Below are 24338 nucleotides of genomic sequence, written 5' to 3' on the forward strand. Positions count from 1 at the left end.
CATAGATGTTTACATTAGCACTAGACTCGTGACTGTGGTGATCTACACCCCTAAATCAAAGATCTAGCAGTATGATCAAGGCCAGCAGGTCATGCCATTAACAGGACATCCTCAGTTGGCCTTCTTGTCCCACTCTTCATTTCTGCTACATTCAGCCTGTATGTGAGCTGTTTATGGAAGAAGATGTTTCTCCAAAACTTTCCTAAAATTGAAATTCCTTCAGGGCGATTTCCTCGAAATGTATATTAATAAGGGGGATGTTAGCTCACAAGATAATAATGATAATGAAATCGCATGAATGTTTCTTGTTTGGTGTAACGATGATCTTTGTAGATTATTCAGAGCACACTTATTCAGGTAGGGCTATTGAACAATGCAGAATGAAGTATAAATGTTTAAGTTACTTCCTCAATGACATTCCAACAGGCCGGGTGCTTACTGACACATGAACACGGACCTAAACCCATGACCCCCTCGGTAGGTAAGTCTCCCTACTCACCTCTACCTTACCCACAGACACCCTGCTGAAAACATTCAGAGGTTGCCCCTGCAGAAATCCAACTTTTTTACTTACTTCCCATACCCATGTGGCATTGCTACAACACAAAAGGAATGTGCTTCTCACTCATATAACATTTAATAACTTCAAACTTGAACTCGGCAGTGGAAAACCCTTCACTGTGCCACTAAAAATGGCATGATTGTTAGCTGAAACATCTTGACTGCCAATTAAATCCAATATAATTATCCCACCACAATCAGTTAGGATACCATAGCTCCTTATATCTTAGTGTAATTAGTCAAGTAAGAGCCATGTTAGAATTGCCACTCGCTCTCAAAAATGGAAGAAGAGAGATTGTCTGTTTCCCCTGCTCCTCCAACCCCAACCACTGACACGACCACAGAAAATGTCACGTGCATTGAACACAGCAAGAGACAACCTGACAAGAGAACCTGATCAAGTGTTCAAAAATGTCCCATGCTCCTGGAGGATCCGGTGTAATAGCAGAGACTCATCTGTGCTCAGTACATAGATTATCTATAAATAGCAGCATTATCTGTCTTGATAAGATCCAAGACAACTGTATCAGCTCTTTAGCAGTGTAAACCACTCCACAATCCATCCCTTTTGGTGCCCCTGTGCTATATGTGCAAGCTTCCATCCTATGATGCCACGCTTTTTCATGGCATCATAGGATGGATGGGGCTGTCTACTCCCCAAGCCTGCTACCTACGTATGTGTGGGCTACCGGAGGGATTCGCTGAGCTACACCGAGACAAACAGCGATAAAGTAGATTAGAGCATTACTATGTGGATGTGCCGTGTTCTTCACTCATCCCATTTCATACCAGTTTACCTATTCCAAGCTGCCATCAAGCCAGTTAAACATAAAATCCAGACTTTAGTATGCTCATAACCTGTGCTTTAGGCAGCTTGTCCTTTTGCGTTCTGTTTTTGTTGTCTCAAGCGATAAAAATACCAGCCTGGTTAACGTTCAAGGACAGATGACATATGACGCTCCTACTCCAGAGAGTGGTGTTGTTTGTTTTTAGATTCGAGCTAAACATTTCTTCCTACATCAGTGGTGAGTGGTTGGGGCAGTGGGGCGGGGTATCTAAAAGGAGATCCTAAAGAATTTTGCTGACCCTGCATAATAGACTGACATTATGCACATCCAGATCTGTTGCTCTTGAGAAAAATGTTTCGCCTCTTCGTCAACTTTTGCCATCTTGTCCTAGCGGCTGGAGTCCTTTAACCAAATAAAGAGCGTGTTCCATTAACTTTTATTGATTGTTGAATTCAGGATCATGCAAATCAAAAGGAAATTTGCCCATGTGGTCAAATGTTTGTATGTTAGGTGGTGATAGCTCATTGTAAACTATTGTCTGATTAGCTGGTGTGAGAGAGAACTCTGTGCTGAACTTGGCAGTCTTCATGCCTTTGTTCTGGAGTCTACTGTAATAGTGTACAGCGTTACAGTTACTTGCTGTAAGTGGGCTTCTTACTGACACCTAGTGTTAATTAATAAGATGACTCCAAGCGGATGGCATTGGATCCAGCACTGGAAAAAAATGGATAAATGCACCGTGCATCATCACACTCCAACTACACTCTGCATGTATTATGGAATACAGTCCCCATTCACATTTTTCAAATCAAAGTATGCAAAAGGAAGAACCAAATTGGTCTGTCATAGCAAAAGTAAATAAATAAATGAATAAATCTGTGATTTTCAGCTCTGAGAGAAATCTATAGGGCAGTGACATGAGGCCATGTTTAAATTTATGCCCTTATATTTCATGTGTTAAAACGTACATGTTGGAGTGTGTCGTTCTCCCCCGTCAGCCTTTGTTTTCTGCATATTCCTGAGGAGAAGGCCATCGTATTGGGAGCAGTTCTCATAACGCCTGCGCTGGATAGCGACGGGGAGAGATTGGAACTCGATCCTGCTTCCTGATCCTAAAGTCATGACATCAATTCACAGATTTTCCCATTTCCCCTACAGCATAAATAGTGTTGATTAGGGCGTTTGTCTGCCCTCTCACTTGTTTTGAGGTGATTTCCTGAAAACCCCAAGTCATCTGTGTGAACAAGTGCAGATTGCACAGAGAGATGCGTGAGAAAAACAGTTGGCCTTCGCCGGCATGTTCTGCATTTTTTAATCAGAGAGGAAACAGGAACTGATGTCACTGGGTCACAAACAGGATGCTGTGATTATAACACAATGAAAATGCTTGGCCATGCTATGGAGACCTAGGGGCCAAAGAGCAGGGCCTCGGCATGTGTATGAGGCTCGCACTTGTGGTGAACGTGAGCATGTACGACGTATGCATTTGAACGATCGTGGCGGAAAGAAACGGCAAGCGCCACTGTGCTTGCAGACTTGAGACTTGAAGGGTTTTACAAGATAAGAAGTAGTTAAGATAACGCGTACTTTATTTTCAAACCCGGCCCCTTAGAAGCCCCCTTTTTTACAAATCTGTACTGCTGTCAGTGCAATCTTTTTTTTTCTTTTTTTTGTCTCGCACACACAATCTCTCCGCTGAGGATGCATGGGAGGAGAGACTAACAGGATATGTATGAGCCATCCAGATTGTCTGCCGCGTGTTGACTGCTGCTGATGAGAGGGAGTCGACTGTGGCAGGGTGTGTGCTCATTTGATACATTGCACAGACACCCGGATTGCTTTTTGCAATCAAACACAGAGCCTCCAAACGCTGCCTTAGTCATCAACGTTGCCTCTTCCAACATCAGAGGGAAGTGGACATGTAAAGGAAGAGGACCACGCTTCACTCAGCTCGAAGCAAAAGAGTGGCTGCCGCATTACTGAAGTGAGAAAACAAACCGCAGCGGATGGGGCGGCACAGCCCTCGCCTCTCCCCTTTGCTACTAGTGCTTTGAAAGGAGAGCGGGACCCCGGTGTACGTCCACATTGCGTTGACAAGTCAATAAACTTTTTCTGAAACAGTGCTGAGGGTGATGTTTTTATACGTCTCTTTATGGCACATCCACTGGCTCCCATCTGGTTTCCCCTCCTGGTTGCAGCCCTGGTGCCAGGCCCTCTCCAGCGCTTTGTTTGGGGGAGTGGCTGGCATTGAGATATTGCACTTAAGCCTGAAGGGGAGTCACTGAGTCAGGCAGTTTTGGGGAGATGGTGGGGGCGGGGGCGAGGGGGTTGGGATTAGCATTTGTATATTTTTTTTATGGGAGAGGGCCTGTGAAGCGAGTCAGTGTGTGTGCTGTGTAGCTCACACAGAGCGAGAGGCCTGGCATATGCTGCTGTTTTTATGGCAGGGCAGGGTTGCTCCCTGCTCCCCCCACGGCATCTGTTTGGTTGGCTGCGTGTGTGTGTGTGTGTGTGTGTGTGTGTGTGTGTGTGTGCGTGCATGCGCGCACGCTTTGCGAGGGATGGGGGGCGTTCCCCTTTGCCCCGTGCCTGGCTTTGTTTCGCCATTTCCAGCTTGAGGGGGGCTTGTATCCGTGGCAACAGATTAGAATTTCAAGCCAATTGAAGGGAAGAGGGAGAAGAGGGGTGAGGAATTGCACGCTTCGCTGATGTCAGGTGGCTTTATGCCTGCTGCTGTAGCCTGAAACGATGGCTGTGTTGTCCTAAGCATGCGGGGCACCAACCAGAGTTAATATTCATGGGCCCTTTTGACAGTTTCCAAGAGGTCTAGTCGGCCTCTGACAGGGACGCATTTAGCACCGGTTGACATTTGCGGGCCAGCATCTCTCGCCGATTAAAACTCTCCCTCGGTGAGAAAGAAATATGTCGGGTCGCTGTTTTGTTCCCCAGCTTCATTATCTCAAAACACCCCCAAAAATAACTTCCTTCTCATTCGCTCGACATCAAATTAAGAGGTTTTAAAGGAATTAAAGTTTTATTCTTCAGATGTTTGGATTTTATAAATATGCATTATATACAAAATAATATTATAAAACATATAAAGAGCAGTGTGTCATATTTTAAATTAAACTCTGGAAATCATCATTTTAAAAAAAAAATGACATTATTGGTTCTGTATTTTCTGAAACTTGTTATAGGCAGGCAGTGGTGAGACAGTCACTTCTCTGTACTGAGTCTCTTTGTATTTCTCCATCGGTTTGCATAAAAACAGTTTGATTCCCCTCTCTCTTGGATCTTGCTGGCACGGCACTCACTATTGCGCTCTTGTGGCATTGCTCTTCACACCCCAGTTGATTATGAAGTATTTTCCCCACCTGATCTTTTTTTTTTTTTTTTTTTGGTAGTGCAAATGATCCGAGAAGAGACAAGGGTACATACACATTTAGTATTCAAACCCCCTTCTTTTAAGGCTTCTAGTGAATTTTGGGCTGCATACAATCTTCACCATTGCATGGAAAAGTCCAGCCAGTCAGTTTCGTGTGACTGACAGTTGAGAATTATTCTCAGACATTCATTTCTCTCAGTGTTTGCGTGGTTGGTTTCCAACGATGGGGCGCGTTCACTCCTCTTGACCCTGAGTCTTGCATAGCAGGTGAAGCTGGCAGGAGCGGGGTGTGTGTGTGTGCGTGTGCATGTGTGTGTGTGTGTGTGTGTGTGGTGGGTTCTCGGGGGATCAAATCTCAGGCACCTCCTTTTGATTAGTTGGCTGTTATAAAAATCACCATGATTATCACACCAGTCCAGGACGGGTCGTCTACGAGGGCCGAATTATCCTCCGTCGCTTCTTTTTGGTGTCTCTCAGATGGTCGGGGTTTATTACTTCGCCGACACTCTTATTAGGTCCCCGGACGGGGATGGCGTCGGTTCACCCGCCGGACGTATTAATCGTTCCCACAAGCCGGAGGGGTCCATGACTTTACACGTTTTGTATACAGACACTCAGCCATTGTAAGGTTTCTATACTGTTTTTCCATTGCAGGGCAGAGATCCTGCCCGTCTCAGTTCTCAAGTCTTCCAGAGCAGCAGTGGACGTCTTAAAAACAGTCTCCAGTCTGTTGTCAGCATTTGTAAACAATCCAGAATAAGATTTTCTGCCTCGATTGTGTGTCTCTCCTCCTCACTCCCTCGCGCCAAGCCCCCGCGGTTTATACCTGGGGACAAAGAGGGGGAGAAATCGATTAAGGGACATGCCAGGTTGAGAAGCATCACACATCCCATGCCGATGAAGCGGTTTTATCTGCTTTAGCGGGTATTCGATACCGTTTCACTTCACGAGGGAAAACATTCTCAGGATTCCTCTGAGCGCCACAGTGGTAAAACATAGCACCTTGGAGACCCGGCAGAGCCAAACATGTGTGAGGAATCGGGCCCAGTTCGCCGGCCAGGTCATGAAATTGTCAAGATAAAGAATAGCCGGTGACCTTTCTGTAGTTCACAGAAAGGATTGGCGTGTGATTGGGCCATTATGCATCCCTGGCGTACGCTCAGACATGAGGAATACTGCGGTCTGCATGTTGTCTGTCTCCTGGAAGCACCGTCACCCAGCAAAAGCGTAGCTTTACTGGTGAGGGATAGCCTGCCTGGGGTGATGTGACGTGCTTCAGATGGGCGATCTTATGGATCTATGGCTCTATGGAAAAGCTGATCAGATGATTTTTTTTTCAAATCCTTATGTTTTAGGCTTACCTCAGTTGCTATGACGCATTCCCTCCTTTCCTCTGCTATAACGAACACGGACTGGTACATAGAATCTCTCGGGGAACATATCGTTGATATCCTACACTCTGGCTTTTCACTGCAAACACAAATCACACCTTGTGTTAACACAAACACAAAGTAGAAGCACATGGCAGAGCTGTCTATTTGAGTCAGGCGGGGCGGTGCTGTAGACAGTGGAGATGATGGAAGGCATGGGAAAGCATGTGCCAACTGTAAGCTTCCTTTAAATCCAGATGAGGGACAATGGGCTATTTCCATATGCAGAATTGGGAGACAGCTGTTGGCAGTGGAAACTGCGTGTTACAAGCATTTTAGAAATGATCCGGATCTTGGTCCGATTGATTAAGAGTTTGTGCTTGGATGTTTCCGTGGCTTTTCATCAGTAAATACATTCAACATATGGCTTTGTGTGTTCCTATGGGCTGCTGAATGCATTGTTGGTGTGTGTGTGTGTGTGTGTGTGTGTGTGTGTGTAAGTAAAGGAGTGGCAGTGTGAAAACTATTTATGGCAGGATTAATTTTATCCAATTCCTCTTTTCATAGTACACAAGAAGGAGCTAAAACGTGAAGTAATATGAACATGACATGTAATTCTGACACACCTCCTCAAGAGTACTGGGACAGATCCTGCTCAAGATGCAGGAGTACACGCACAAGATTAAAATGACGCGGTGAAGTGAAATGTGCTGAATTACTCGTGCACTGTGGGGGAATGGTTCCTCTTACCTGTAAATTCGACTCAAAGGCATTTTGTCTTCTAAACACTTGTCATAAATAAGACTTTTATCCTCCTGTGGCTGGTCATCCTTGAATTCCTTTGACTTCGAGCTGTAAGAGTCCAAGTGATAGTTTTTATGGATAAAGTTCGATTTCCCCGAATCACAGTCCACCTCCAGGCCAATTTTCTGGTTGGTGTTTTTCAGCTGGGATGCCGGGATCAGGTTGTCCTTCTGAGCATCAGACACGTTGTTCATGGTCTCCGTGTCCCCCCTCTCCCTCTGTGCCTGCCGGTGGATGTGCCTCAGAGCCAGGGCCACCATGAACAGCAACATCAGCAACGCCACCAGCCCCACGCCCAGAGAAACTGCCGCCCACTGGAAGCCATCTTGGATCTCCTCGTTGCTCACGGGGAAGGTCACGGCAGCGAAAAACTCACAGTGGGCGCCAGTGAAACCTGAGAGGCAGACGCAGGTGGCCGGAGTCTTGCCCAGTCCGCCTCCCTCGGTACAGAGACCCCCGTTGAGGCAGGGCCGAGCGGAGCACTCATCCACCAGCTTGTCGCAGTTGCGCCCAGTGTAGCCTGGAGGACACACGCAGGTGTAGTCGTTGATTCGGTCCAGGCAGGTGCCGCCATTGACGCAGGGGTCGCCGGCGCACTCGTTGATGTTGATTTCACAGCGCTGGCCGGTGAATCCTGCTCGACAGCTACAGACACGCATGCCTCCATGGATCACACAGAGACCGCCTGAAGAAAGGAGAACGCTGAAGGTTAGAGTCGACAGAGCGAAGATTCACACAATCACACGAGGGCGGTCGGGATGATACAGCAAACATGTGCACGACTTCACTGAGAAACAAGGGAATTGCTGTTAGATCTATCCAGCACTAAAGGGGGGACATTTCAACAAACAAGGCGTTTCCATGCAAGGCCCTTTCTCCACTTTCCCAGCGCTACATCGGCTCCCCCACTGGTGTCACCACCATACGCTGTGTTGTTCGCTCCAACACGTCAGGACAATCCCTGGGTCTGTATGTGTTTACGGAGGGTCAGAAATCGAGCCAGATTGGATATTTGTCCCCTTTCATCAACAAACGCAGCGAGCAGTAGTGACACTAACAATCTGCTGCTGTAAGCCGCAGGGTGTTTACACGATGGACAATAGACACCGAGTTCCCACCAATTCCTGTTGTTCCTCACTGCTTCCAGTTGCAGGAATTTGGGGGGAGGGGGGGGTTACAGAGCGAAGGGAAGTTCAGAAAAGGGGGTGAGGGGGGAAGCAGGAGAAGGAGGAGGAGGGGGGGCGTACCATTAGCACAGGGAAGCGACGTGCACTTGTCCACCCTCTTCTCGCAGTTGAGTCCGGTGTAGCCGCGGGGACACTCGCACATGTAGCTATGGCCGTTGTCCTTCTCCCAGCACTTGCCGCTGTGGAAGCAGGGGGAATCGGCGCACGTCAGCAGGCTGTGTTCGCAGTGGGTCCCCTCGAAACCCTGGAGACACTCGCACATGTAGCCGCTGTCCAGATTCTGGAGACATGGAGAGGGGGGGATGAGGAGTCAAGTCGGTCAGCAGTTCAAAAACAGCAACAACATAGTCAGCCAAAAAAAAAAGTCTGCGACTACTACGTTACTACTACAATATAATGAAAGACAGCTCTCTCTCTCTTTCTCCCTATTGCAAATTATTTGCTTTTCCCTCTGTTTCTTCTTTTAACGCCCTACTCACGGTGCATATTCCTCCGTTCCTGCAGGGGTTGCTGTCGCACTCCTGCATCTCCAGCTCGCAGTTGACCCCAGTGAAGCCCGGGAGGCAGGTACAGGTGTAGCTGCCCTGGCCCGTGTTCATGCAGGTGGCGCCGTTCACACACGGCCGGTGATGGGTGCAAAAGTTCAGGTCTGCAGGGGGTGGGGGTTGGGGGGAGGGTGGTGGGAGGGTGGGAATAGTGTTTGTTTACACGGAGCCTGCATGGAAAACAAGCTAACTACCCGGGAGTTGGGGGAGAAAGCAAAACTATGAATGGAGTGGCGACATCTGAATGGGCTAACGTCAGTGTATCTAATGAACTTGGGCACTTAGACCACAGTAACCGGGGGGGGAATGTGAGAATATGTGTAAGGATTAGTCCCATTGGTCCACACTGTCTGACGTACCTTGGTCACAGAGTAGGCCTCCCCAACCCTCCTGACAGTTACACTGCCATGGCTGTTGACAAGTGCCATGTTTACAGGCGGGGTACTTCTTGCATTCATCACAGAAAGGACCTTGCCAGCCTTCTCTGCACCTGAAAGTGACAATACATTTTCGATTACTTATTATTGTTCCCATCGATTACTTGGCGTTACAATACCGCAGGCCTGCTACGAGTTTTGCAGATGAACTTCAACTGGGAAACTTAATCCCCTCAAACTTTCATTTGGTCCACTGTGTCCCGACAGAAGTGGAAAACTTGCCTGTGGTTTAATAAAGCCCATCATGAATCAACTGACCACAGTCAGATCAATCATCACACGGCTCAACGCACTCTCATGGCTGAAGCGAAGCTGGCTGTGCCAAGCAAACCATAAAATGTCCGCGTATTATCCGTTTCAGCCATCATGAGAAATTACAGTGTGCGATCTAAAAGGCTGTAGATTATATTTTTGCGGAGGTGGAACATTTCTTTTGCATTATGCTAGCTACAGTGTGCAGCTATTGTCGCCATGAGTACTAGTCAGTGGTTTCTGTCAATCCGTCTACATTGACACCAACCATAGGCAAAAAAATCACAGTAACATATTCCTGTGCTTCGCATGGGTGTTGGAGCATTTTCCGGAAAGGTTTCCAACTGCTATCAAGGTACAAGGTATATAAGCTGCAGCGGATATTGCACTGCCGTAGAATGAGTCAGGCTAAAGGGTCAAATATCGCTTTATGGATTAGGCCGACTGTTAAATGGATGTCTTTTCTCATGTGTCCCAGGGATATCAAATCCCCAGTGGGATGCACGGCAACCTTGTCAGAGTGCGATTGAAGGGTCAGACGTGCTTTTAGCAATCATCCAAAGGAGTTGAATCAAGTGCAACTGGACTTGGTATATATATACCAAGTCCAGTTGCACTTGATTCAACTCCTTTGGATAACCATGACCTGGATGAATGAGAACATTCACAGACATTTTAGCAATCATGTATTTTCAGCTGATGGAGCAAAAACCTGGGGGCGGCTTCAGGGTTGTGGGGTATCTAAAGGGTTTCACCTTAATTTGGGTCAGTTTTACCAGTGGGAAAAGAGAGATTTGCGTCCAAAGAGAGGGCCAAATAGGATTGGAAAGGAGTTTTGTGAGTGAGTGAGCGAGAGTTTTGTTAGTTAAGCAAAAAAAAATGAGCGAAGGAGACCGACCAGCGACACAACGGGATGCTGAGGAGCCTGGATGAAAATGGGCAATCGGGATTAGCAGCACGGATAAATAAGGGAGAGATCTGACATTGGACGTGAGTATTGCTTGGCTTGAATTCATAAAGGATGAAATACGAGTGTTTTCTCCCCCAATCGAATTTGATAACGGATTCGAAATGAACGCGGTGATGAAGAAATGTCAGCGAGGTTCCAGTTGTGTCACAAATCCCTCTGCCCCAGAGCTCCATACAGCAACAACACAAATGTCATCACATCATGTTTTTCACTTTGCTTTACTTACACACACTCGCCAGGTCTGGAGCAGTTCCCGTTCCTCTCACTGCAGCCCTCCAGGCAGATAGCTGAAGCACAGACAGAGACACGAAAAATAAGTCCACTGATCACAGTCACATGTGCCATAACCATCTGGCTTCTAGCATGTGTGGAGAGGCGAAAAGGAGATACAGAGATACGTTCGATTCTACACAATGTTGATTGATACAGTTTCAGAAGAGAAGACGAGGTTGTGCTATTTCCTCACAAGTTGTTATGAAAATCTTTTCTTTTTTTGGGATTTCTCCCCCCCCACACTCTTTTTCTCCCCAATTGTATCAACCAATTACCCCACTCTTCTGAGCCATCCCGATCTCTGCTCCACCCCCTTCTGTCGAACCGGGGACGGCTGCAGACTACCACATGCCTCCTCCGATACATGTGGAGTCGCCAGCCGCTTCTTTTCACCTGACAGTGAGGAGTTTCGCCAGGGGGACGTAGCGCGTGGGAGGATTACGCCATTCCCCCAGTTCCTCCCCCCCCCCCGAACAGGCGCCCCGACCGACCAGAGGAGGCGCTAGTGCAGCGACCAGGACACATACCCACATCCAGCTCTCCATGTAGTCTGTAGGGACACCCGACAAAGCCGGAGGTAACACGGGATTCGAGCCGCCGATCCCTGTGTTGGTAGGCAACGGAATAGACCGCCACGCCACCCGGACGTCCATCATGAGTCTTAAAGCAGGAAAGCCTGCCTATAACAGGCTAATAATATATATATATATATATATATATATATATATATATATATATATATATACATATATATATACACATATATATACATATATATATACATATATATACATATATATATATATACCACAGGCTTAAGTAATCAAACCTTTTTTTTGTAAATAAAAGAGCCAACAACTGCGGCGGGTTGGGTTATTATGGATTGAGTTCGCCGCCACTTAAACCTGTCTCAACTTACTTCAAAAGCCAAGCCGCTCATTTGATCTAAACCCGGTACCCCCCCCCTTCCACCATTCCCCCCCGGACACACGCACACCGCCACCACTACCACCCTCCTGACCCTCATCCACACACACACACAAACACACACACACACAAACACACACACACACACACACACACACACACACACACACACACACACAGACACACACAGACACACACACAGCTGCCACCCAGAAGTCGGTTAGACGTTGTTTGTCCCGTTTTTTGTGCGACGGGCTCAACGTGACACTGATTTCGCAGAACACAGGCCGCTCGGTCCGGAACAGATGCCTGCTCTCTATAGCAGACAGCTGTCGCCATTGTTGTTTGTGGTCTGTGAGAAACCATATTTGCAGCTGCCACGCCGCGCACTCAACAATGGAGCGGACTAAAGCATCGGTGGCGCGTGGCGGGATAATAATGCCGCGATTAACCCCGGCGCGTGCCACCGGCCCGGATTATGTTACCGGGTACGCGCACCGCGGAGCAGGCTACTGTAGGTCCTACAGAGCCTTACGGAGGAGAGAGGGAGGAAGAGATGGAGAGAGAGCGAGAGAGAGACAGAAGCAGAGAGAGAGGGAGGGAAGGAGAGCTAGAGATAGAGGGAGTGACAGAGATGGAGAGAGGGAGGGAGGCAGAGAACCAGAGGGAGAGAGATAGCGAGGGAGAGGAGGGAGGTAGAGAGAGAGGGAGAGATAAAGAGAGAGGTAAAGAGAGTTGTAGAGAGAGCGAGGGGGAGGGAGACAGAGATGTAGAGAGAGGAGGGGGAGGGAGAGAGAGAGCAAGAGAGAGAAAGAGAAAGGGAGAGACAGAGAGGACAGAGAGGGAGATGAAGAGAGGGAGAGAGATGGGGGGGATTATAGCGTTTGAAAGAAGTCCATTTATCTTTCTTATGTATGTTTTCTGTAGTCACAGACGATTGATGTGTCCGTAATTGCAACACGTGAACCCATCTGGTTAGAATTTGGCGCCGCAGTGAAAATAGCACATGCCAATTTCTCTTTCACCAAGCAACATCGATCACAGATCCGCTGTCGCCATGTGGTCACACCAAGCACATGGTAACTATTACTTCCGTCGTGTCTCCGCCTTCCAATCTACACTTTGATTCATTTGCTTAGGTGAACAAGGGGATGTGGCATTGTTTAGCCAAATGGCAATGGGCCTTGTTGATAGAGGGCCATTCATTTCTAGCCAAAATAAGGGAGGGCTGGTTCGTGATTTGGTCTAATGAAGGTACACAAAAATAATGCGCCTGCTGTCTGTCCCTTAACCAAAGCTCAATGACTGCGCACAGACCCACAACCAATTAGGCTTTTCAAATTATACCGTCACCATAATTGCATATCGGGCTTGCCAGCGCCTCTCTATCCTGTCTGGCCTCTGTACTCAGCAGCCCGTGATCTCAGGCTCTTGGAAGGACACTTCCCTTTGCATGAATCCCTGATAAGACATCTAATAAACAATCTTAACAACCTCTGATAGAGGCTGCTGCGATAAGGCATGGGATAAGGAATGCTTAGTGGAGGGCCAAAGGTGCCTGCCATGGAAGAGACATATCTGTCTTACAACTGGCACCAGAGGGACCCTAATGAATGCCTCCTGGCTCTCAGACATATACGTACATATATGTACGTATACGTCTGAGAGTATGCAGGGTAAGGATGGTCCACCAAATGTCACATGGCCCTGGCTCAACTCCCGTCAAGCTCCACAGGTAACTCACTGTACATGCAAATTCCCTCTATAAAAGCCATTCGCAGGGGTCTACGCTACCAAGTCAACGTCAAAGCAATGCATCCACCCAAGGTCAGAGCAGCATCAAAACACTGAACACCAGCGTCAACATCAGCAGAGGTTTCTGAAGCAAGCATATTGTCCAGCTCTGATAGACAGCCTGGCCTGTGCATGCATGAATAAACTGAGGTTTGCTGGCCGGTTGCTTACGTTCTTCACAGTATTTCCCCTTCCAGCCAGGCAGGCAGGATAATTGCCCATCTCGGGTGCAGGTGTAGTGGCCAAATCGGTCGTCCCTCGGCGTGCACTTTTTCGAACAACTTTCTCCGTAGTAATTTTCGTTGCAGATGAACCGATAAGAATACCTCAACTCGGTCTCCTTCCCGGTCTGTGTGTCCTGAGACCATGCGGTCCCGACACCCAGCTGTCTTTGAATGGCAAAAAAGCTAATCAAAAAGTTCGGGTTGTTGGTATCTGGAAAAAAAAAAAGGAAAAGAAGGAGAAACAGAGGACAAAATGAATGTGATGTACATCCTTGCAACTTGCTATCTTGTTTGTTTTGTGTTGACACACGGCTCTTTATTAAGACTCCTACCACCATGTGGTGTGTATTTAAAGTCAGTCAGCTTGATGCATTCTCACCAGAATGAGAGCAGCATTTTGCTATGGCAACATAAAGAGGAAAACAGTAGGGGAAGGGACCGATTTCACCACTGCAGTGGTGGGAACATACTACGGTGGTGGGACCCTAGAGACAGTGGGCTTTAACCACTTAAATGTCCTCAAAGCAACCCAGGGGACATTTTATTATGCAGATACCACCATGCTGCATCCCCTTATCAAAACCCATACAGTTAAGATGAAAGGTTGAAATTTCCTCTTTCTTTCACTCAGCAAAACATTCCCAGGCCTATTCCCCACTTGCAAAGGGCGGAACAGAGTAAGGTGTAAAATACAGGAAGATGTAGTCAGGGGCTTTTGGCAGGCGTTGTGTATTCTCACCAAAGCCCACAGCTCTTTCCCACGCCAAAAATAAACCAAAGGAAGTTCAATTGTATTGTACTATAAGAATGAGAAAGGTGTTCTGAAGCTGACAACAAAGGGGTGAATAATGTGTAAAATGACCATCATTTAACTATTTATGCTGGTTGTCTGCTGATGCTGAGGGTCTACGTGATGTCAGATAGGATTATAGATAATTTTGCAAGCGTTAACTCGCATTTTACGCCTATGGGGGGTGAAATGTGCAGAAAGAGCTCCCTCTTGTGGTGTAAAATCCATTCACACTTACCTGCAGGCACGCTCTCATAAGGTGAATGCCAGGCTTCGATTATCAGAGAAAATGATCCCTAAGGGCAAAAAAAATAATAACAGAAACAGCAAGTTATCACGTGAAGTATCTTATGTTGTATTTTATAGGCTTTATCACTTCCATGAAACGATCAAGGGCAGAAATTACAGTCTTATCTTCCCGATAACGGTGTTTCGATATCGACTATTGACGCGAGCTTTCGCTTTCAAAAACTGCATTATAAGACGACGTAAGGAGGGACGTGTCATGCATGCGTTTTCTATGGGCAGTTTGAAATAAACAACGCTGACCCTGTCCAATCCGTTTGTTGACAAGAGTGTTACCTAATGATAATGGATTAGGCCAGCCATAACCCATAACCTGTGCGCCGCTACCCCCACCCCCCACCCCCACATACACACACACACACACACACACATACACACGAGTCGTTGGCTCGGTGGTAGAAAGAAAGAAAGAAGAAATGCTGTTGGTTTGGTGTAATTGGCTAGCACTCTCCAGCTCTTACCGGCCATCCGAAGTTGAATGGTAATTGAATTGGTCTACTTAAAGCGCCTCCGTCTGCGGCGCTGAAAGAGTTTGTCCCCAGCACCGGTGTCATTGTACTCCCAAAGATGCATTCACCTGGCGAGACCACTGCCTGGTAGTTCTTCAGGCAAACTCGGAAGAAAGTCCGGCAGTTTGGCTTGCACGTGTCCCCGTTGGCCATCAGACCTCTGTGGTTTTTAAATTCGTGGAGATCGAGCTCAAAAACGCCGGACCCAGATGCCTAAAAGAGAAGGGACACAATTAAAAGAAAAGAAAAGGACGTCGTTGCATGGGCTATGCGTTATTTCACATGAAACAAAACGGCTCCCCATCTTGTGTTTTTCTTCGGGGTGGTGGTGGGTGGTGGGTGGTGGTGGTGGTGGGGAGGGGGGGGGGTGTTGGATACAACAGGACGACCGCGGAGCCGCATTATCCCTGCCTCATATATACCTGTGTTATCAACGTGGTGCTGAACGCGATGGTGAAGGTGAACCAAGCTGCCATCCTTCTGCTTCTCCAGGGCAGCCCCGTCACCGATCAATGCAGCTTATATGTACGTCAAAGCCAAAACAAACAACAACAAAAAAATAAAAACAAAAACACCTCTCTAATTCCGAAGTATTTACGCCGAAAATGAAAAGAAAAATGGGGGAAAAAAAGAGAAGATCTAAAAGACGTATAAATCCCTCTTCGCTCGTGGAGATGTTCCCCTTAGCTCCTCGCTGGTGTGTCAGAGCGTCAAAATGGAAGTGTTTACAATTTCCAAGTTATCCGAAAAGATGAAGGAAGGGGGCCAATATCCAAGGCTGGCTGGCTTCTTTTTCTTATCTTGCCTTCTCTCTCTCTCTCTCTCTCTCTCTCTCTCTCTCTCTCTCTCTCTCTCTCTCTCTCTCTCTCTCTCTCTCTCTCTCTCTCTCTCTCTCTCTCTCTCTCTCTCTCTCTTCTCCTCCGTCAGCAGGTGTCCTGTCGCGTGTCCGGTACTCCACAAGGGTCGCGTCGCGCTGTGGGTCGCGGGGCTCCGCTCCTCGTCGTGCTCGTGAGACGGCTCACCGCTCCGTCTTAATACTGCTGAATGAAACCCTCGTGCGTCTCCTCTCCGATATATAGACTTGCACGGCGCTGCTCATTACATAAACTGTCACTCAGCTCCGGGGCGCCGCCCACTTTACATATTCAACCCCCTTCTATGCGACCCAGCAGCAATTATCCAGATTTAATACCCACTGGTACTGTGCTGACTGACCACCGCGGATACCGGGCGATTATTAACAAGCCCCAACATCTGTTGGCTTATTTATAGCGCACGAGAGAGAGAGGAGGCGAGGCACGCGGTGTCGCGTATAGGCGGCACTGAATAAAGGGGAAGATAACGGGGGAGAGCCGAAACTTCGAGAACGAGAAGTGGGAATTCAATTACTGAGCCGCACCGACCACTCTTTTAACACCCCACCCACACCCGTTCCGGTCAATTAGCCCACGCTGAATAGGAGCCGCGTGCGCATCAAAGGCCAGTTTTCTAACAGACGCCCTGCGTCCTTTTGGATTTTGGCTAACGCACGTTGGTCTCTCAGAGAGTACATGGCGCACACGCCGTGAATGAAAAACGCCTTTAAAGCGTTAAAGCGCCGCTTGCTGTTCACGTCGACCCGCTTACCTCGGTGATAACTGATAAAAAAAAAAGTTATTTATTTATTTATTTTTTAATAAAGCAAACTCAACAGTCATATCAATGCCGGCACACCGTAATGCAACCTCCAATTTCACTTTCGCCTTTGCTGGTAACCAATACGTTGCAAACAGCGTTGTCTGCTTCTGGTTCCAGTCTCATCTTTATCATTGTTATTACGGCTTGTTCAGGTTTCACAGTGGCGCGTGCCTCCTTTTGTTGAGACGCGTGGCCCTTTCTCGTGCACATGCGGTTTTATGCGCGGGACTGGATAAATTCAGCTGTATGCAAATGAGCTCTCTCTGTCTCGCTCTCTCTCGCGCGCGCACACAAACACACGCACGCACCCACACACACAATCAGCTGCACCCGTAAAATGGGTTTACTCTTCTTCGCGGCCCTTAACAGCTCGGGCGTTTACTGCACGCGGCGTCTAACAGCTCGCGTGTGTCCGAGGTGTGGGATGAAACTGATTTGATGAGCGTCAAACTAAAAGCGACGGTGCCACATTTAAACCGACCTCTCTTCACGACGGCTCGCCGTTTTAACGTAACAATGAAAACTCTAATCAACGTAATTCTCTGAATTATTCAAACAAATTAATTTTATGAGCCAAAAAAAAAAGAAAAGAAAAAAGAGATGAAGCAACGGAACATCATGTGAAACATCGAGCCCGGGTGATTAGTGTAGTCCGTCCAATTCAATTCGGATCACGAGGAGTTTGTCTTGTCGGACTGCCCCCCCCCAGTAATTAATTGTTTTCAGTGTTTTTGCCAATTTCCAGGGGGCGTTTTTGATTGTCTCTTCGGGTGTTTGTTATTCTATCTTTGTTATTCTACTGCCTCTCTCATTTACCATCTGGCGGGAGACGGGGCGCATCGTTTACTGTCGTCTGTCCATATGAGGGGCGACGCCAGTTCACCCAAACCTGTTAATCTACTCTCTGTCTGGTAGCACTTGGTAGGCACGATAACGAGGTTGCAGATAGGGCGAGAAAATGAACTAATGCCCTTCTATAGGCCAAGTTATGATAACTAAAATCAGACTCTCTAAAACAAAAGTAGCATATATATAGTATATATATATATATACACATACACACGCACACACACACACACACACACACACATATATATATATATATATACACTGCTCAAAAAAATAAAGGGAACACATAAGCAATGCAATGTCGCGCCAAGTCAATCACACGTTTGAGATATCAACCTGTCCAGTTAGGAAGCAACACTGATTTGTGAATCAATTTCACCTGTTGGTAAATTGTCTAATTTCCACCAGGTGGAAATTAGACAATTTTCCACCAGGTGGAAATTAGACAACGATTTGCAGGTGGTGGCCATAGACCATTTGCCTGTCCTCATCTTTTCTGGCCGATCTTTGGTTAGTTTTTCATTTTGCTAGTGCCCTCACCACTAGAGGTGGCATGAGGCGGTATCTGCAACCTACAGAAGTTGCTCAGGTAGTGCAGCTCATCCAGGATGGCACATCAATGCGTGCTGTGGCAAGAAGATTTGATGTGTCTCCCAGCACAGTGTCCAGAGCATGGAGGAGGTACCAGGAGACAGGCCAGTACACCAGGAGACGTGGAGGGGGCCGCAGGAGGACAACAACCCCGCAGCAGGACCGCTATCTGGTCCTTTGTGCAAGGAGGAACAGGAGGAGCGCTGCCGGAGCCCTACAAAACGACCTTCAACAGGCCACTAATGTACAGGTTTCTGCTCAAACAGTGAGAAACAGAATGCATGAGGATGGTATGAGGGCCCGACGTCCACAATTGGGGCCTGTGCTCACAGCCCAACACCGTGCAGCCCGATTGACCTTTGCCAGAGAACATCTAGGTTGGCAGATTCGCCATTGGCGCCCTGTGCTCTTCACAGATGAGAGCAGGTTCACACTGAACACATGTGACAGACGTGAGAGAGTCTGGAGACGCTGTGGAGAACGTTCTGCTGCCTGCAACATCCTCCAGCATGACCCGTTTGGCGGTGGGTCAGTGATGGTCTGGGGAGGCATATCCTTGGAGGGCCGCACAGACCTCTACGTGCTAGCCAGAGGTACCATGACTGCCATTAGGTACCGGGATCAGATCCTCAGACCCATTGTCAGACCATATGCTGGTGCAGTGGGCCCTGGGTTCCTGCTCATGCATGACAATGCTCGTCCTCATGTGGCCAGAGTGTGTCAGCAGTTCCTGTATGTCAAGGGCATTGATGCTATGGACCTGCCTGCACGTTCCCCAGACCTGAATCCAATCGAGCACCTCTGGGACATCATGTCTCGTACCATCCGCCAACGCGATGTCGCACCACAGACTGTCCAGGAGTTGACCGATGCCCCGATCCAGGTCTGGGAGGAGATCCCTCAGGAGACCATCCGTCGTCTCATCAGGAGCATGCCCAGATGTTGTAGGGAGTGCATACAGGCACGTGGAGGCCACACACACTACTGAGCCTCATTTTGAATCGTCTTGAAGAATTTCCACAGAAGTTGGATCAGCCTATGTTCTCATTTTCCACTTTGATTTTGAGTATGATTCTGAATCCAGACCTTAATGGGCTAATGATTTTGATTTTCATTGATCATTCTTAGGTTATTTTGCTCTAAACACATTCCTCTGTCTAATAAATAAAGATTTTCAGCTGAAATATTTCATTCATCGAGGTCTATATTGTGTTTTTAGGTGTTCCCTTTATTTTTTTGAGCAGTGTATATACACATAGCCTCTCTGACAAAGAGAAATAGTGAGGTATCCTAATATTTTATCCCCACTCAGATCAGTTTCCTTGTAATCCACAGAGGCCAACGTAACGTTACGCCCCAAATAGAAAACAGACACAAATGGATCCTGCAAACTCTGTATAGGAATCACACTCAGGCCTATTCTACCCCCACACTGCTGACTGTCGTCAGACGTCAATTCGGGGCAATCAGCACGCTGAGATGGAGGTGTGATCGGAAACTGTTCGTATCTGCAGGGAAGCTATGCGGACACGCGTGCGTTTGGGTTGACGTGGTCTTGGTCTCTGTACGTCTGCGGTCGCCTCTTGCATTCTGACGGCGTATCTGTGCACGGCTGAGAGGGGGCAATGGAGGTCACACATACAGCCCATGTTGCTATGATGCACACATGGCGGACTGGGTTGAATGGCCGCCGTATTGACACACCTGTTGTGTGTCTCAATACGTCCATGGAGAAACAATGCCTCTCCCTGAGCCCGCGCCCCTTCTGCGTCCGCATATAATCACCATCGCTTATTCAGATACCTGTTGACATAATGTTGGTGAGTCATTGTGACCTGTTATAATGGCATTTCTGATTGTTGTCATAACTCTGTCAAGAAAAGCCTAGTCTGCATGTAGTGATTACAGGAGTGCGGCCTGTCTCAGTGTGCTTATGTGCAGCCTTTCCTGAGAAAGGAAACGGCACGCGTGGTTTGCATGTTTCTCCCCCAGCTCTTCTGATGCTCTCTCGGCGGAAAGCTTTTTTCTGTTTTCTCCACCTTGGGTTTCAGTTTCTTGGGAAGACAATAAGAGCTCCGATCCTGTGTTTGCTGTTTTTATTGCAGCGCTCATCTGGCCAATAATGGTTCCTAATGGCAATTTTAACCTTGCTTATCGCCTTTATAGCCGCGTGTCTCTCGCCCAGGCCAGGCACGCCATAAAACTGGTGACACTTGCAATTTATAGGAGCAGTGACGCGGACGCAGCTGATAACACTAAATTTCCTGCGTGTGGGAAATGACGACATGGGTTTTACTACCTACATGCCTTATCCTGCAGATATTTCAAAACTTAAATGCACAAACCCACACGTAGCCTAATCTGCATTTCGCAAAATATGCTGTCAACACAGGGTTGTTGTGGTCTTTATTCAAGTGTTTGTTTAGGACGTCCCTCGGTGGAAAGGCGTTGTGTTATGCTCCTACACAGCACCAGGCAACAAACAAACAAACAAAAAACAAAAAACAAAAACAAACCCCCCCCCCAAAAAAAGAGAACTAAAACAAACCGAGGCTACTTGGTCCAAGCCTATTGAGAGCTGTCCTCTAAACTGGGTGGCCAGTCCCCTGACTATATCAACACCCATCCATCCATTACCCGAATCGCTTATCCTGCTCTCAGGGTGGCAGTGATGCGGGAGCCTACCCCAGCAGTCACTGGGCGGCAGGTGGGGAGACACCCTGGACAGGCCGCCAGGCCATCACAGGGCTGCATCCCGTTTCTCAACTTTCCAGCACATAGGCAGAGTCTCTCTGATCAGATTTTAGCTCCTCACCAAACGACATATCTCCTCGGCTTCCACCTAATCAGCGTGCATCTGATGAAGACCTGCAGACCTGCAGACCTGCAGGCCTCGTTTTACAGCCTGTTCCCCGGTTATTGCATATATTCTAGAAACCCTGTGGAGAAAGCTCGAGTTCCTGTTCTCACCATTCTGGCTGTTTCTCACGAATGAACTGTGATCTCCTGACAAGGAAGTGTAAACAGGTCCGATTGCTCGGGGAGCAGACAGCAGAATATCTATTGTGTTGGCTGGAATGTGGAGAATGCAGCGGGATTAAACAGAATGGTGGAATGATGTAAGCCGCTCCTCTTATACGAGCGATCAGAGAGTTACGTATGTAAGAAAGTGGAAATGATGAGAGAATAGCTTTGTTCGCATTTGTGTATAGTATGACGTATGCAGATTTGAAATCTGTTAGCTGACGATTGCGTATCAGGAGAAGTTATATCTTTGTGGCCAATATTTATAAAGTGCACTGCAATGTGTTGCTGATCCTTCAGCACAACTTGTATCCCGATGTTTTTGTTTGTCTGCAGGCCCGATCGTGGCTAATCGTCTCGTGAAGCCAGTGTGTTCCTTTGCCCCGCTGTGTAATACTGTGCTTCTCTGTCTTGGTATGTTCAGCAGACGAAAATACATCATGCACTGATGGCGGGAGCAGAAAGAAGCAGAGGAGCGTTCATGCCTGCTGTACGGTGAAAGGATATGCTGCTGTCTTATTCCCGTGGAGCTCAGCTGCATACAGGTGGTCTCACTTAAACCCTTGGCCCTTGCTGATTTCACATTTTAATCAGTGGCAGACAGGGGAAGAGATGCCATACACCTAAGACCAAAAACGTGCAACCAGACTATAGCTGAGCATGCACGGCTTCGTTTAAAACACACAGAACATTGTGACTTGCAAATGGTCTGCATTTAAGTAGACTTCACCAGTCTACCGACCACTCCAAGTGCTTTATACTAATGCATGCCTCACATTCACCCATTCACACATTCATTCATACACTGATGGTGGAGGCTGCCACGCAAGGCGCCAACCTGCTCATCAGGAGCAGTTAGGGGGTTCAGTGTCTTGCTCAAGGGCACTTCGACATCCCCTCTGGAGGAGCCAGGGATGGAACCGGCAACCTTCTGATTACTAGACGACCCGCTCCACCTCCTGAGGCATGCCAACCCAACTTGTCTGCCCCCCCCTTCTCCCCAGTTGTATCTGGCCAATTACCCCACTCTTCCAAACCGTCCCGGTCACTGCTCCACCCCCTCTGCTGATTCTGGGAGGGCTGCAGACTACCACATGCCTCCTCCGATACACGTGGAGTCGCCAGCCGCTTCTTTTCAACTGACAGTGAGGCATTTCGCCAGAGGGACGTAGCGCGTGGGAGGATCAAGCTATTCCCCCCCAGTTCCCCCTCCCCCCTGAACAGGCGCCCCGACTGACCAGAGGAGGCACTAGTGCAGTGACCAGGACACAACATACCCACATCCAGCTTCCCACCTGCAGACACAGCCAGCTGCGTCTGCAGGGATGCCCGACCAAGCCGGAGGTAACATAGGGATTCGAACCGGCGATCCCCGTGTTGGTTGGCAACGGAATAGAGCGCTACACTACACCCCCGCTTGTCTGTTTTTATGTGTCCTATCAGCGGACACATATTCGATGCATGACAAAAATCTGTCAGAGGTGCATAATGTGGAATAGATTGAGCCTATCGGTCACGACAACCATATGTGACGACCGGCTGAGCTTGTTCTGTAGAATAATACAGACTGCACGAGGTCATATATAAATATCTGATCCAGCCTCCTCTGAGTGATGGACCACCTGTTATATTGATCAGGAGGCCCTGGCCATATTTGCTCCACTCTGTTGCCTCTCGGCGCAGTTTATGTTTGAAGTCCAGCTGCTCACTATCGTAAAAGTATTGTAAATCTTGATTTAAGTGAGGGGAGGCCAATATGTCGCAGCAGATTGACAGTGACATTGGCAGTTGGACCAAAGGAGCCAGGGGTGCAGGCGGCGGGGGGGGGGGGGGGGGATTTATGACCTGCTCTTTAGACCAACAGGTTCAATTCCCTGGCTATTAACTGGCTCCCTCTGAGCAACACCTGAAAGGGCTCTTTGAAAGAAGTCAACGGCGACCTTTTAAAAGAAAGTCATAGAAAGTCAGGCCTCACGATTCGAGTCTCTCTGGATTTGTCATCTGCTCCAGTTATGGATGAAGGTAATGGCCTGGAGAGGTCGAGCTGTGGAGACGTGTTGGTCTCTCAGATGAAAGCTGATTGGATGTTGATGGCGATTAGAGGGTTGTAAAACCTTTCTATAACCTGCAGTCTTTATACAGGATTCAGTCCTAACAGTGGAAAACCAGACCAGTCTCAGGGCCTGATCCACTGTAAACCAGCATGTACTTAAATTCAGAGAGGTGGCGCCTTGGTTTTGCCGTAATAGTAGATCCTGCACATGTGTTGCTGCATGGTCATCAGCAATAACACCAAGGTCTGAGCTAAACCTGTGGCCCGCCACTATTCATTATTTCACAAAGTTGTGGTGACATTAGGTCTTCATGGGAGCATTATGCCCCTTAACTGTGTTCGACCTGCCTGGCTGATGGCTCCCTTATACACTGTTTTGGAACTTTCCTTCTTTTCCTTTGTCATTCTCGTGTTTACTACAAACAGTGGTGTGCCGTCACTGACCTGGCCTTTTGACGAGAACACTGGCAACACGAGCCACCGGGGGTTATTTCGCTGTGCTGCAGAATGCGAGGGAGGTGACGTCATTGCGTCATCGTCGTCAACCCAGGTCATTTCAGGAAAAGGCGCGACCTTTGCGTGAAGTGCTCAGGGTCAACTTTAACTGTGATGGTGGTTGAAATGAGAGCAGGAACATGTCTATTTTTTTTTCTTTTTTGGAGAGACCCCCCCCCTTTTCCTCCCCAGTTTTATCTGGCCAATTATGCCACTCTTCCGAGCCATCCCGATCGCTGCTCCACCCCCTCTGCCGATCTGGGGAGGGCTTGCAGACATGCCTTCTCCGATCCATGTGGAGTCGCCAGCTGCTTCTTTTCACCTGACAGTGGAGCTTCGCCAGGGGGACGTAGCGCGTGGGAGAATCACGCTACCCCCCCCCCAGTCCCCCCTCCCCTGGACAGGTGCCCCAGTCAACCAGTGGAGGCACTAGTGCAGCGACCAGGACACATGCCCACATCCGGCTTCCCACCCGCAGACACAGCCAATTGTGTCTGTAGGGACGCCTGACCAAGCCGGATGTAACA

The 24338-nt window shown here is 48.1% G+C and overlaps 1 protein-coding gene across 2 annotated transcripts; it reads right to left on the reverse strand.

Annotated features, from left to right (window-relative positions):
• Positions 1 to 4348: 4348 nt before the first annotated feature.
• On the reverse strand, positions 4349 to 16338 carry dll4 (delta-like 4 (Drosophila)). Of its 2 annotated transcripts, XM_056295079.1 has the most exons (11): positions 15545 to 16338; positions 15075 to 15335; positions 14546 to 14603; positions 13465 to 13728; positions 10526 to 10586; positions 9000 to 9130; positions 8575 to 8744; positions 8156 to 8375; positions 6855 to 7593; positions 6096 to 6204; positions 4349 to 5560 (listed from the first exon to the last, which is right to left on the reverse strand). In XM_056295079.1, exons 1-11 carry the CDS (start codon positions 15596 to 15598, stop codon positions 5555 to 5557), a joined length of 2073 nt encoding a protein of 690 aa, XP_056151054.1. In that variant the 5' UTR covers positions 15599 to 16338; the 3' UTR covers positions 4349 to 5554. The 2 variants fall into 2 exon arrangements, with proteins under 2 accessions (XP_056151054.1, XP_056151055.1); XM_056295080.1 differs by lacking the exon at positions 6096 to 6204.
• Positions 16339 to 24338: the final 8000 nt, after the last annotated feature.

The sequence above is a fragment of the Lampris incognitus genome, chromosome 15, assembly GCF_029633865.1.
Source record: "Lampris incognitus isolate fLamInc1 chromosome 15, fLamInc1.hap2, whole genome shotgun sequence".
Lineage (NCBI taxonomy): Eukaryota > Metazoa > Chordata > Actinopteri > Lampriformes > Lampridae > Lampris > Lampris incognitus.